The sequence below is a fragment of the Taudactylus pleione genome, unplaced genomic scaffold (genome assembly GCF_031769625.1).
Source record: "Taudactylus pleione unplaced genomic scaffold, aTauple2 ptg000265l, whole genome shotgun sequence".
Lineage (NCBI taxonomy): Eukaryota > Metazoa > Chordata > Amphibia > Anura > Myobatrachidae > Taudactylus > Taudactylus pleione.
Genome location: NW_028284667.1, coordinates 9,611,721 through 9,627,485, shown reverse-complemented (window position 1 = coordinate 9,627,485; position 15,765 = coordinate 9,611,721). Strand labels below are relative to the sequence as shown.

The following is a 15,765-nucleotide window of genomic DNA, read 5'->3' as shown; positions in this document are numbered from 1 at the left end:
GCGATCAGCAGGAGCAGCGAGGAAGCAGCACAGCAGCGGGACCCTCCAGAGAAGAACAGAGAAGACCGCCCTGAGAGAGGAGTACGGCGCGGGAGCCGGAAGACAGCGCGGGTCAGCGCCCGCAAAGGTAAGCGGCGGGGTCTGATTCTGAGGTCTCCAGAGCAGCGTGTGACAGTACCCCCTTCTTCAAGAGTGGCCACCGGACACTTCCTTGGTTTATGAGGAAATTTCATATGGAACACTTTGACCAGACGGGGCGCATGGACATCGGAGGCATTTATCCAGATTCGTTCTTCCGGACCATAATTTTTCCAGTCGATGAGGTATTGAAGACGATTGTATCGACAACGGGAATCTAAGATTCTGTCAACTTCGAACTCCTCTCCTTGTTGTGTTTGAACACTAGAAGCTTTAGGAAGGACCTTCTGAAATCGGTTTAAGACCAGTGGTTTAATAAGAGAAATATGGAAAGAACTTGGAATGCGAAGAAATGGAGGAAGTTTTAGCTTGTAGGCCACAGGATTCAAAACTTTGACAATTGGGAATGGACCAATGTACCGCGGGGCAAATTTCATTGAGTGAACTCAGAGTCTTAGGTTTCGGGTAGAGAGCCAGACCATATCCCCAGGTTGGAAATTGGAAACCGCTCGTCTTTGGCGGTCAGCAAATCTCTTCTACCGGGCTGAGGTTTTAGTCAGAGAGGAACGAACCTTTTCCCAGATGTTGGAGAACCGTTGAAGAGACATCTAATGAGTTGAGTTGGTGGACGTGTGATAATGATTATTGTGAGCAAATTCGGCCCAAGGAAGAAGTTCAATCCAGTCATCTTGGGAGGAGGAGACAAAAGTGCGTAGGAACTGTTCCAGGTCTTGATTGACCCTTTCGGTCTGACCATTGGTCTGGGGGTGATAAGCGGTAGAAAATTTGAGTTTTATTTGAAGGGCTGAGCAGAGTGACCTCCAAAACTTTGCTACAAACTGTACTCCCCTGTCGGAGATGATCTCTTGAGGAAGGCCGTGGAGCTTGAAGATCTCTTTTATAAAACTCTGGGTGAGTAGAGGTGGAGACGGAAGCCCAGTAAGAGGTACAAAATGAGCCATTTTAGAAAAGCGATCCACGATAACCAAAATTGTGTTGTGGCCCCGAGATGGAGGAAGATCAGAGATGAAATCCATAGAGTGGGGAGTCCATGGCTTAAATGGAATTGCAAGAGGCTGGAGTTGACCGTGTGGAACCCGCCGAGGTATTTTGTGATGGGCACATTTGATGCATGATGATACATAAGACCTGACGTCCTTTTTCATCAAAGGCCACCAATAGGACCGCTGTATGAACTCAAGGGTTTTATCCATATCCAAATGACCAGAGAACTGGGAAGCATGGGCCCAATGCAGTAAACTCTTGCGGAGTTCTGGAGCGACGAAAGTCTTCCCAACCGGGGGTATAGAAGATAATTTGGTAGAGGCGAAGAAAGCTGGATTCAGGATTGGTTGGGGCTGTTCCATGGGTAGATCAGGGTCGCTTGTCATGGAACGGGAGAGTGCGTCGGCTTTGAGATTTTGTGAGCCGGGACGATAGGAGAGTTTGAAGTTAAATCTGGAGAAAAACATGGCCCACCGGGCTTGACGAGGGTTCAAGCAATTTGCAGATTTAAGATAAAGCAGGTTCTTGTGGTCTGTAAAAATGGTAATGGGGTAGTGAGCTCCTTCTAGAAGATACCGCCATTCTTTGAGGGCTAGTTTCATGGCGAGTAACTCTTGATCTCCAATGGTGTAGTTCTTTTCTGCAGGCAAAAACTTCCGGGAAAAGAAACCACAGGGATGAAGTTTTTCATCTTCAAACTGCTGGGAGAGTACAGCACCGACACCTTCAGAGGATGCGTCCACCTCCAGGATAAATGGCCAGGTGGAATCCGGTTGCTTTAAGATGGGAGCGGAGATGAAGGCTTGCTTAAGGAGTTGAAATGCTGAGGTAGCTTCGACGGGCCACTTAGTTGGATCGGCTCCCTTACAGGTAAGGGCTGTAATAGGAGCTACCAGTGTTGAAAAACCTTTCACAAACTTGCGGTAATAGTTGGCAAATCCTAGGAACCTTTGTATGGATTTTAAGGAAGAAGGAAGAGACCAATCAAGAATGGCTTGTAATTTTGAAGAATCCATTTGAAGGCCTGTTCCGGAAATGATGTACCCCAGGAATGGTACACTTGAGACTTCAAACAGACACTTCTCTAATTTGCAAAAAAGTTGATTGGACCGCAATCTCAGAAGGACTTCTTTCACCTGGTCTCGATGAGTTTGGAGGTCTTGAGAAAAAATCAAAATGTCGTCCAAGTAAACGACCATGGACTTGTACAAAAGATCCCGGAAGATTTCGTTGACGAAAAACTGGAAGACGGCTGGAGCATTACAGAGGCCGAAGGGCATAATGAGATATTCGTAGTGCCCATCCCTGGTGTTGAAGGCCGTTTTCCATTCATCGCCTAGACGGATACGAATTAAATTATAGGCCCCTCTTAGATCGAGTTTGGTAAAAACTGTGGCTCCCTTGACTCTATCGAATAACTCTGTTATGAGAGGAAGAGGGTAGCGATTCTTAATAGTTATTTCATTAAGACCCCGGTAGTCAATACACGGGCGCAGCCCACCATCTTTCTTTTTTACGAAGAAAAATCCAGCCCCGGCTGGAGACGTGGAAGGTCGAATGAAGCCTTTACTTAAGTTTTCTTTAATATACTCCAACATAGCTTGAGTCTCAGGGAGAGATAGAGAGTAGGTACAGCCTCTAGGAGGATTCTTCCCGGGAATCAGATCTATGGGACAGTCCCAATCACGATGGGGAGGTAATAGATCTGCGCTCTGTTTGCTGAAGACGTCCGAAAACCCATCATAAGCTTTGGGCAGGTCTATAGAATCCTGTATGACGGAAGATCGGACAGGTACTACCCGCTGAAGGCAGCCTTTGAAACAATTGGAACCCCAAGAGGTTATTTGCATGGTGGTCCAATCAATTTGTGGTGAATGTCTCTGTAGCCAGGGTAGCCCGAGGACTAAAGAATGAGAGGCTTTGGGAATCACTAGGAAGGACAGTTGTTCGGTATGAAGCACCCCAATGGTAAGTCTAAGTGGTGCTGTACGATGTGTGATGGTTCCACTAGTAATGCGACTACCATCAATGGCAGTTAAAGTGATGACTCGAGGCAACGCTTCTATGGGGATTTGATGTTTCTGGGCAAAGTCCGTAGTGAGAAAGTTCTCTGTTGCTCCAGAATCCAGAAGAGCTAATACAGCTTTGGAACCTCGAGGAAGCTTTAACTGAGCCTGGATGGTGGAATCAGACTTCCTATGTGATTCGATGGCAACTCCTAACTTAACCTCTCTGTCATAAGTTAGGAGGAGGCGTTTCCCGGACGAATTGGACGGATGGGACAGGATCTAACTAAATGTTGAGAAGATCCGTAGTACATACAGAGGTTCTGTCTCTGCCTTTTCTGTCGTTCCTCAGCTGATAGACGAGAGCGGTTGACCTGCATGGGTTCCTCGCCCATAGGAGGAGAGGGTAAACAGGAAGCTGGACGTGGCCTTCCGCGATCTAGTCTGCCTCTTTCCAAGGCACGCTCCCTGTGATGAAGATCCACCTTGTTGCAAAGGGAAATTAAATCATCCAAGTTGGTTGGGAGGTCACGGGAAGCTAAGTCGTCTTTGAGTCTTTCTGAAAGACCACTCCAGAAGGCAGCGATGAGAGCATCCTTGTTCCATTTGAGTTCTGAGGCCAGAGTTTTGAACTGGACTACATATTGACCGACGGTCCTGCTACCCTGACGGAGGAATACCAGCTGATGCGGAAGTGGTTCTTCCAGGTTCATCAAAGATCTTGCGAAATGTGGAAATGAATTCGGAATAGTTGGAGAGCAGAGGATCCGACTTCTCCCAAAGGGGCGAGACCCAGTCGAGTGCTTGGCCAGAGAGCAGAGAGATGATATATGCCACCCTGGTTCTGGCTGTCGGAAAATTGGCGGATTGTAGCTCGAACTGGATTTCGCATTGGTTTAAAAAACCCCTGTATAATTTGGGGTTGCCATCGAACTTGCTCGGAGGGGGAAGCTGAAGACGAGCAGGAGGTAGAAGCGGGGGAGCAGGTGACACCACAGGAAGAAAGGCGGCTTGGGAGCCAGCGGGAGCGGGATGAGCCAATAAGGATGAATGTTGTCCAAGCGTGATGACATATCTTGGATGAACTGGATCAACTGGGCCTGAGAGGTCTCCTGTCTTTCCAGACGAGATAGTACATCCTGCGAGGGATCTACCCCAGATCCGTGACCACTTGCCGAGTCCATCTGGCCAGTGCAAACTGTCACAATCGTGGGATTTGGAAGCTGTGTTCCCGGACTGGGCCTTGGACCTGTATTACTTGGTGCAGACGCTCGCTGGAGGAGACTTGGCTTAATAAAGTTTCTCCGCATGAGAGGGTGCAGCGAACTGATAGGAGTTTGAGGAATGTAGAATTAGTGTGGTAACTTGGAAGCTACGTGGAGCGGCTGGATAGCCGTGGGTAGATGTTGGTAGCTGGGTAGCTATGTGGAGCGGCTGGATAGCCGTGGGTAGATGTTGGTAGCTGGGTAGCTACGTGGAGCGGCTGGATAGCCATGGGTAGACGTTGGTAGCTGAGTGGCGATGTGGAGCGGCTGGATAGCCGTAGGTAGTAGCTGAGTGGCTTCGTGGAGCGGCTGGATAGCCGTGGGTAGGCGTTGGTAGCTGAGTGGCTACGTGGAGTGGCTGGATAGCCGTGGGTAGACGTTGGTAGCTGGGTGGCTACGTGGAGCGGCTGGATAGCCGTGGGTAGACGTTGGTAGCTGAGTGGCTACGTGGAGTGGCTGGATAGTCGTGGGTAGGCGTTGGTAGCTGAGTGGCTACGTGGAGCGGCTGGATAGCCGTGGGTAGGCGTTGGTAGCTGAGTGGCTACATGGAGCGGCTGGATAGCTGTGGGTACTCGTTGGTAGCTGAGTGGCTACATGGAGCAGCTGGATAGCCGTGGGTACTCGTTGGCAGCTGAGTGGCTACGTGGAGCGGCTGGATAGCCGTGGGTAGGCGTTGGTAGCTGAGTGGCTACGTGGAGCAGCTGGATAGCCGTGGGTAGGCATTGGTAGCTGAGTGGCTACGTGGAGTGGCTGGATAGCCGTGGATAATGCTGATAGCTGGGAGGTGAATACTAGCAGGAAGCACCTTTGGAGCACAGTGGGAAGGCTCACTTAGTAGAACTAAGAAAGTAGTTGCACTGGCAACTTGTGTCAGCATTGGGGATCCTTTTATAGTGGATGCTGAAAGCTGACCGGCTGAGAGAAGGAGAAGATTCCTCATTGGTGGAAGTGGAGTCACATGGGCAATCCAAGATGGCCGCGCCCATGGACATGAGGTCAGCGCTTCTAGGAAGAAACCAGCGGGGACCAGCGATCAGCAGGAGCCAGCGAGGAAGCAGCACAGCAGTGGGACCCTCCAGAGGAGAACAGAGAAGACCACCCTGAGAGAGGAGTACAGCACGGGAGCCGGAAGACAGCGTGGGTCAGCGCCCGCAAAGGTAAGGGGCGGGGTCTGATTCTGGGGTCTCCAGAGCGGCGTGTGACAGTATGTATATATATATAGAGAGAGAGAGAGAGAGAGAGAGAGAGAGAAAGATGCTGCCCACTGATTTACTATTCCTGTATTTATCCCTGTAGTAATAGTAATAATAGTAGTAATGAAAAAATATATATTTTACTTCCCTGAACATCAAACAAAATTTAGAACTGTGTCTATGAATATTCTCAAGTTGATTTATAAACTAAATACATTAATATTTACTATTTAAAAAAAACATTTTAGAATAGATAAGGAAATGAAAATGACAATAGGTTGAGATCTAGAACCCATTTACCTTAATATGATGACAAATGTCAGTAAATGAAGTGATTGAAGATATATATAATGGTAAGGATTAGGGATGTGCAGGCTCGGATAGGTTCGAGTTTGCACGTGGAGTTCGGATTTTTCCCTCCAAAAAAACGGAACTCAGAACGAGGCAAAACGTCATCTTACATGGACGAACATCATCATTCCTGGTCTTTTGTCCAGGAATGATGATGTTCGTCCATGCAAGATGACGTTTTGCCTCGTTCTGAGTTCCGTTTTTTTGGAGGGAAAAATCCGAACTCCACGTGCAAACTCGAACCTATCCGAGCCTGCACATCCCTAGTAAGGATAGATATACAGATGTGTGCTTTTACACTGTGGCTTTAGTCACACTAAATAGCCCCTCTCGGCGAGCCAGGTCCCAGGCAACTCTTCTTCGCTGAGCATCGTTCCCACTAAAAATAGGAGTCTTATTGGCATAAAAGACAAACAACTTGGAGTAACAAAACCACAAGATACATGGATCAATGTCATGTGCAACTTGTGTACACCTGTGTGCAACTGAGTCTGAATTTGGGTAAAAAGGACTCCAATGCGGGGGCGGTCACCACTTTTCCTCATGACAAGGTCCTTAATTTGCTACTTTGTATGTGTGTAAAACCAATTTCTGTGCGGTTTATGTCACAGCCCGGTGTCTCTAGTACACTGTGAGCAGCTGTTTGCTGATTCGGCGATGTGTATAATATGCCAAATTTAAGGTAAAATATGGTGCGCTACTCCTCTCAGGGCGTCTGCGTTGTGCCAGGTGTCTCGCGCCGTATGGCATGTAGACGCTGGATGTATGAGGACACAACTGTAGATATTGATAGTAGGTAAAACAATGTATCTGATTGTCTTGAACTAAAGTATTTTATATTCTTACAGGATGTTATATTAACACTCCAAGAAAAGCTTTCAATAAAGTGCATTGAACACTTTTCCTTGATGCTGGAGCAAAGGACAGAAGGAGCTGGAACCAAACTTCTTTTATTACATGAACAGGAGACACTAACTCAGGTTTATTCATTTTATTTGCCCATTATTGACAGGGAATGTTATTGAATTTTTTTATTTTTTTTTAATAGATAATTATAAGTTCATGTCTAAACTTCTATAAATCATACTTACATGAATGTTGTCTTGATGCAAATACTGTTGCTGCTTAGAGTTATGAACAAGGACAACTATACATTGAGTATGTTTTATATTATTTCAGGGTTCTTTGCAGGAATAAAAACACATGCTATTGATAAACTAACATCTTTACTTTTGTTCTACAAATGATTTAACTATTGAAAAATAATGCAAATTGGAAAGTTTTAATGGTGCTTCCTTTTCATGCTACTGATAAGCCAAACATTTGGCAATTATTATACACACTTCCCTGCCGTGTGATAGTGGAAGAGCTTCAGGTGCTTTTTTTTTAGTAAATTATCACTGTGTGAGAACCTCCAGAGTTTTTTTTTCCAAAATCAATTAGAGGCCCCGCCTCCCCAAGAATCACAAAGCCGTGACATTTATAAGGGGCATTTTATGATTTTGAAAACAATATGTCCCTCAAAATATTTTTGTATTTGTGCATATCTATCTCTGCCTTGCACAGACTTAGGTACATGCCCAAATTCCAGTGTAGAAATGGTTCCTGTAAGAACAGTCCTTGCCTTCTTTTATTATGATTTTCAATATGGTTTGGTGGCACACCCCTGCAAGACTTGTAAATGGAAGGTTTGAAATCTGTTGGACAGTTAATGAATAAAAGTTCCAAAAAGTGTCTAAGGTACCCAAAAGATAAAGGGATCTATTTAGTAAGCAGTATTAGGAGACAGAGTGAAAAGTGATAAGGTACCAGCCAATCAGCTCCCAACTGTCATTTTTCAAACACAGCCTGTGAGATGACAGTTGGGAGCTGATTGGCTGGTACCTTATCACTTTTCACTCTGTCTCCTAACACTGCTCAGTAAATAGACCCCAAAGACACGTGCATGGAATTGTTTCATTGGTCGGAACATTTTACAAGCACAATACTGTGCTGTGTATGTAAATTTCTCTCCTTATTAGATTATGACAAAGTTTATTATTGCCTAGTTCCCCTAGAAAGAAGGCAAATACATTAATACATTGTCAATACAATAAATTTTTTGCATATCATTTGGACCACTATCCCTGTGGCTTTATACATGGCCACAGTAGTCTTTGGTAATTTTAACCAAATTTAAAAAATTGTGTATAAGCGAATGGTGGCAAGATTTGTCTTGTAATTAAAGCTGTAAATAAAAGTTCATAATTACACTACTGGCACCCAGAACAGTCCTTCCTACTAGAGAAATCTAGGAATTAATCACAATTGATCAAATGTACCATTTAAAGCTTAATTACTGGGAAAAAAATTCTATTCAATTTGTTATTGTATCTAGGTGACTCAAAGGCCCAGCTCGCACATGATGAGATGTCTATTTAGAATCAGTTTTGTTCCAAAGGATCCAATCGATTTACTCCGCAGGGATCCAGTTGCCTTTGAATATTTATATGTGCAGGTAAGAGCTAATCTTCCGTACACTAGCAGATGATCCAAAACAGCTGTGATTTAGATTTGTAAATGGTACTGGTAATAAAATCATGTTTTTTTTATTTTATTTAGTAATTTAAAAATTATCTACAATGTTTAATTTTTTTTTTTCATTTACCAAACATTCTGGACTTTTCTGTAATTAATGCATTTTATTGGACTGTTTCTAGATATATATGAAATTATGATTTGATAGATGTGTTTGCTTAAAACATATAATCAGACTTATATGGAATAAACTGCATCACTCGTAAGCACATTCATTTTACAATATTGGGTGCTGTACTGTGGGAATGTGAGCTTGATGCCCCATCTGTTGGTTGATTACAGAGTTGCAATGATGTTGTTCAAGAGAGATTTGGACCAGAGCTGAAATATGATATTGCACTGAGACTAGCAGCATTACAAATGTACATCGCAACAGTCACCACTAAGCAAACACAGAAAATCTCTCTGAAATACATTGAGTAAGTATATATAGGAATCCTATTTCATTATGCTGTGGACTACTTTGTATTTTGTAATAGCAGAGTTAGCATAGTGACTAGCATTACTGCCTCACAGCCCTGAGTCCTGGAGCTCAACTCCTGACCAAGGCACTATCATTGCGGAGCTTGCAAGTTCTCCCCATGTCTACATGAGTTTCCTCTGGGTGCTCCGGTTTCCTCCTACACCATAATGGTAGGTTAATTTGCTTCTGACAAAAAAATAACACTAGTGTACTGTCTGTTTGTGTGTGATAGGTAATATAGAGTATACGCTCCACGGGGGCAGGGAATGATGTGAATAATTAAAATAATCTCGGTAAAGCTGCAGAATATGGGGCCTGATTCAGACCCGCACGCAAGCGGGTCGATGGTCCCCCACTGTGCATGTGCACGCTGGAGCCGGCTCCGGCGTGCGCATGCGCGACACCCGGCCAGCGACGGGCGCTCCGTCGCTACGTGTCTCGCACCAAAGCGGGGCAGCTGTCGATTGTGATTGACAGCTTGCCCCGTTTTGGAGGCGGGCAGGGGGGTAGCTGGCCAAACGGAGGCGTTCCCGATGGAACGCCTGCCATTTTATGGGCGGCCCTACTGACATCACGAGTGATATCAGTGGGTGAGCTTCCGGCTCTATTAGAGCCGAAAGCTCACTGGGGCTTGCGGGAACGAGCCCCTACCATAAGGGTCTCGTCGCAAGCCCCGATGTTCGCGATGGTCACGACCATCGCGACCATCACCTGGCCGCTCGCTAAAGCTGTGGGTGGTCACCCACAGCTTAGTGAGCGGCCAGGAGGCCGTCTTTACAAAAAAACAGGGACGCCCTGATTCAGAGCGAGCGCTCTCAAAGAGCGTCCGGCTCTGAATCAAGCCCTTGGTTCTGTTTCTGAGTTAGTAGCAAAAAAATCTTCATCATCAATATCCTCATTAGCGCCTGCGTCAGATACACAAATATCCCCCTCATCCTATTTCACTAAAACGTGACCACCAATTGTGACGCACTGCGTGGTGGCCCTTGAACTACTGACTGTTAGTGACTGTTATATCTCACAGACACCTTATCACGGCCTGAATTTTTTTATCACAAACAAAACAATATCTATTTTTTTTTTTACAAAAAAAAAAAAAACTTGACCACTGACTGCAACACACTGCACGGTGGCCCTTGACCTACTTACTGTTACTGACTGCTATATATGTTTGACAGACAAAGTTTCACGAAACAATATATTTTTTTTTATTTTGTTACAAAAAAATAACGTGCCCACTAACAGCAGTACACTGCACGGTGGCCCTTGACCTACTGACCATTAGTGACTGTTAATATCTCACAGACAGTTCACGACCTGAATATTTTTATGACAAGCAAAACAATATGTATTTATCTTTTTACAAAAAAACACATGCCCACTAACTGCGACGCACTGCGCGATGACCCTTGACCTACTGACCGTTAGTGACTGTTATATTGTTGCAATCCTTGTTTTAATAAAAACAGACTGTTATATCTCAGAGACACAGTATCATGGTCTGATTTTTTTTTAGCACCAACAAAACAATATCTATTTTTTTTTTTTACAAAAAAAGTGCCCAACGACTGCGACGCACTGCGCGGTGGCCCTTGACCTACTGACCATCACTGACTGACATATCCTACACAGTATCACGGCCTGAAGTTACAGCACCAAATAAAAAATAAGAATTTAAGCCACACATAAATTAACAATATTAATTATTATATTATGATGTTCCTGCACTATAAAAAAAAATCATTGATTTACTAACTGTCTATCCACTCAACTAGCTCGGCCAGTATTACCTGGGGGACTGTCACTAACTGTAGGTGGCACAAGGACAGTGTCACTAAACCTGACTCTCACTGTCACTAGGTTGACAATAAATTTCTTAAAATGACGCGCACGGTTAAAAAAGAGAATGCTGCTAGGTTTTGCGTGTAGGCGTTCACCTCATGCACCTAAAGTTGAAACTGATATAATAAATAGCAAAAATCCAGCGCTTCCCCTGTTTAAACAGGTTCACGTGTACACACACTATATAGTGAGAGAATAGACAACTAAAGGGCAGTTACCAGCACCTAATATAATAATAAACAAAAAACTTCCCCAAGTCCTTATTAGTTGGTAGCTAGTCCCAATTGTAAGGGTTCCGTTATTACAATAATGCTTCTGACGAAGGACCCAGTGCAGTCTGAAACGCGAAAGCATGGCTTCCATGGAACACTTCACTGAGGTTTGCTGGACATTTGAAACATTCGGTGAGGGGGGTACAGGTTCTGGAACTGTTACCTAGCTATCCTGTTATACCATCTGAACTAGGACACTGGTCATCTTCGAATGTTCCTGCTTTGCCATTAAGGAAGTGATACCATGTTTTTATATGTCTTTAAATTGTGAGTGCAACTGAGTATTAAATGATTGTTATGTGCCTAAAGGGTCTCTGCACTATTGCAGAGACTACTTGTTTTGTTTTTTCTGTATCCTATTGATCCATGTATGTACATGGGAAGAGGATACTGATCTCTTTTTAGGAAATTACCTGGCTATTGGATTATTGACTTGTGTTTCCTGTTGTGCCATTGAGGATTGATTTCATGCTTATTTTAACAGCCAGGCTTGTGAGTGCATTTTATTATTAAAGATCTATAAATGTTTTAAAGGTCTCTGTGCTACTGTCTTTTTCTCTTTTTTCCCTCTATACCCATTTATATGGGAGGAGGATATATTTCTTATAGGAAATAAGAAGAGGACATCTTTATCAAGTTACCCCTTCCTGAATTAACGCAAAAGCACTGTATGGTTATTGTAATAAAGGTTATTGTAATAAACCCTTACAATTGGGATTGGCTACCAAATAATAAGGACTTGGGGAAGTTTTTTGTTTACTATTATATTAGGTGCTGGTATTTGCACTTTATTTGTCTATTCTCTCATGATATAGTGGGTGTACATGTGAACCTGTTTAAACAGGGGAAGCACTGGATCTTTGCGTATTTATTATATCACTGTCACTAGGTTAGCTAAGCTACCTAAGTAACCTATCCTAGCTCCTTCCCCTCCCAAATGACAAATGACGCTGAATCACCGCGGGAGGGACTTATATTGTATCCAAAACACGGGAAATCTGACACTGAGAAGATGACGTTGTGCCTCATTTTCAGACCCGAAAATGGCGCTGAGATCCGAGGAGATCCGAGACGCTGCTCGGATGGACGCTGCTCGGATCTCCTCGTTTCATGTAAGTTTGGGCGGATTCGGTTTCCAGGAAACCGTACCCGCTCAGCTCCATATTTTTTATGCATAGAGTACATACTGGCTGCTTTAACATGTAGCCCACAAATGCTGGACAGCTTTATTTTTACACTGCAGTTTAGATTTGAGCTACGTACTGTAGGTCGTTCCCATCCCAAAACTAAATCTCTCTGCACATTTGTAATCTACCCCCCTGCAGTGCAACATGGTTGTGCCAAGGTGCAAAAGTACTTGTTTTTTTGGCTTTGCTCCCAACTCTGGATCAGCCCCAATGTGTGAGCTATACATAAAAATCTATTACAAAATAAAGAGTAAATAATATGGTTCAAATTATTAACTGCAACAAATGAAAACTTTGAGAGCACTAACATACGTTTACATTAATATTACTTTTAATCTCACATATAATATCCCCTAACATACTAAACACACAAGTACAGGCGTGCAGATATGTGAAATTAAGATGCATCAAATAATGAAATTGGGAGCACTCATGAGGTTACATATACTGTAAAGATCGGGTGTAGTACATGGTGTGTAGTTTAATGTTAGTAGGGTGTCATGTTATTAATATACAGTAAAAAATACTGCTAGGCAATCATTTTATAATCACTGATAATACATTTACAGACCGTTGTCAATTTCCAACTCTAGACCTTAATGCCTGTAACCCAGACATGATATTATAGGTAGTTTTCTGGCTAAGTTGTATTGATAAACAATATACTTATACTAAAATCTTGCCTGTCTTCAGTAACAATCAGAGAAATCACCGTGTGTGCAAGAACTAGCACTGCCACCTCCTCCAAATAGGGAGGAAAGACCCTAAATAGCCTCCTTTGTCATAATACATAGACCCCAAATATGCCCACACTATTTTTTTTCAATCTGAGAGACAAAAAATATTTTAACACAAATATGTGAATATAACAATTACTTTAAGATCAATCTGTAATTTATGTTTAATGAAAATGTAAAGTAAAACAAAGACTATTGTGAATTGTTCATCCATTTATAATCACCTTTGTGCCTAATAGTGGTTGAAAGTAGCTGTAAAGCAGTTAACATTATGCTGACACGTCTTCATGTGGAGAATCTGCTGAATTGCAAATGAATGTAGATATAAATACGACTACTATTCTTCCTGCAGGAAAGAATGGGGATTGGAGACTTTCCTTCCGACTGCCGTGTTACAAAGCATGAAAGAAAAGAATATAAAGAAAGCACTGTCACACCTTGTCAAAGCTAATCAAAACCTGGTCCCTCCGGGCAAAAAGGTAAATTGTTTACACCTAATGCTGAGTACACACTGACCGATATCTTGGCCGATCAATTGATCAGCCAACATATCTGCTGGCCGTCGGCCAGTGTGTACAGACGATATGTCTGTGAAACGCTTCGTTCACAGACATATCGCATTGGCTGTGATGCACAGCCGATGGACACACATGTCTGCAGACATATCTCACCATCGGCAAGCATGTACGGGAAGTCTGCAGTACGCCCGTACACACACAGCGGCGGCCGTGGGGAGGGGGGCGGCCCCGCCCCGGACTTGCCTCCCTGCCAGCGGGACCCGTGGCTGCCTAATAGATGGCGGCCGTTCAGTCCGTATGAACGACCATCATCTAAAGATATATCTGCAGATCACTCGATCTGCATTTAAAAGCTTTCAGGTGTGTACCCACCTTTATGAATCAGAGCATACAAAAACTGAGTATAATACATGCATGAGATTCACTTCTCTGGGTCCAAGAGTGAGTGAAGCATTCATCCTTTCTTCAAACAATGGGGGGTATTTTTATCAAAGTTCGATTTTATATTCGATTTGATTTTCGATTTAGCTCACCTCATATAGAATCAAATTGAAAATCCCTGTCAAAATCCCAAATTTACTAAAATTAGATTTTGACCAGTGATTTGATGTTCAATTTTGCAGGCCGATGTGCAAAATGAAAACCAAATCCCACTCAAAATCGAATCTAAAATCCCCAAAGTAATAGACCTGCTTCATGATTTAGTTTTCAGCATAAACAGGTCTAATTGACACAGATCAGTGAGATTTGTGCATGTATCTGTGTTTAACTAACTTGGAAAGAGATATATAAAAAAAAATGACATGAGCCCCCCCCCCCCTAAAAGCATTACCAGCCCCAGATGCAGGGAACAAAAGACGTAGGGGTCCGCTGTATTTAACACAACCAGCACTGGGTTAGGTGAGCCTTGGTTTTGGACATACAGGGGACAAAATGTATTTGCCATAACCAGCACCGGACTCTCTCTAGCGGGGGTGTAATGCCACAGCCAAGGGAACCCTTTCACCATGTCCCCCGTCCAAACCATTACGCCTGACTGCTAGTCAGCCCTCTAATAAAGGGATTCCCCTCTCCAGTGCACCCCAGGCCTGGAGAGGGCTATCCCCGGCACCCTTGGGCAGAAGGTGCTGGGTTGATACTGTAAAGTGTAGTGTAAAAATATATGTAAAAACATGGCCTTTAACAGTAGAATTAGAGGTCCCAGCAAGCCCCCCCTGCATGCTGGTACTTGGAGAACCACAGGTACCAGCATGCGGGGCATTAAGGGCTTGCTGGTACCTCTAGTTCACCTGTAAATAAATATTAAAATAAAGACAAATAAAGCCTTAAGAATTCTTAAAATAATTAATAAAAATGATGGATTATGCTAAATACCATTAAGCACAACTTAATTAATGCCATAAAGCTTACTTAACATTTGCTTATATAATAAAACAATTTTCTTTAATTTATCTTTACAGCTGTCTGCTCTACAAGCCAAAGTGCACTATCTGAAGTTTCTTAGTGACTTGCGCTTATATGGAGGACGTGTATTTAAAGCAAAATTGATTGTAAGTGCTATTTTATGCAGTAGTTTATACAAATAACATTCATATTTGTAGGCTGTCTATAATGTATTACTGCAAGAAAAGAATTGCAGAAATAATCAATGTGAAATTAATTGTGTAAGCTAGTAAAGGCTTCAATATTTCCCACATCTCCCTGAAGTCAACGTGGAAATGATTGAATTTCACAGCTGATCAAATATACATGTTGCTTCATTGCTTTAAATGTAAATGCATTTACCTATCCATATTCATTTAATCATCAAATGCATTTATAATGTTTACTACAGATGTTGCAATTTATTTTTAATCTTGCCTTAGATTGGCCAGCAGAGAACTAGGAAACATGTAACCCTTTATTGCTTTCTACTTACAGCAGGGAGAGAAACATTCAGATGTCACCTTGTTAGCTGGCCCAAGATATGGCATCAGCCATGTAATCAACACAAAAACCAACCTAGTAGCGCTGCTTGCAGATTTCAGCCACGTCAATCTGATTGAAATGTTTACAGAAGATGATGTCACAGTTCGAGTAGAGCTTCATGTTCTTGATGTGAAAGTAAGTACAATTATTTAGTCTTATAAATACATCAATTTTGTTCACTAATTGACTTGTTCCCAAGAGAGTATGTTAGTGAATTTTCTTCTGTGCAAACCGTGATATCGC

General features: G+C 43.1%; 1 protein-coding gene across 1 annotated transcript in view; it reads left to right on the top strand.

The window, feature by feature from the left end:
* The window catches only part of FRMPD4 (FERM and PDZ domain containing 4), a 487,596-nt gene that overhangs the window by 451,126 nt on the left and 20,705 nt on the right, over nt 1-15,765 (top strand). The window contains exons 8-13 of the mRNA XM_088481199.1: nt 6,807-6,938; nt 8,336-8,455; nt 8,818-8,954; nt 13,389-13,515; nt 15,015-15,104; nt 15,475-15,657. Of these exons, the coding sequence (XP_088337325.1) occupies nt 6,807-6,938; nt 8,336-8,455; nt 8,818-8,954; nt 13,389-13,515; nt 15,015-15,104; nt 15,475-15,657 (789 nt within the window). The remainder of the gene's footprint in view (nt 1-6,806; nt 6,939-8,335; nt 8,456-8,817; nt 8,955-13,388; nt 13,516-15,014; nt 15,105-15,474; nt 15,658-15,765) is intronic.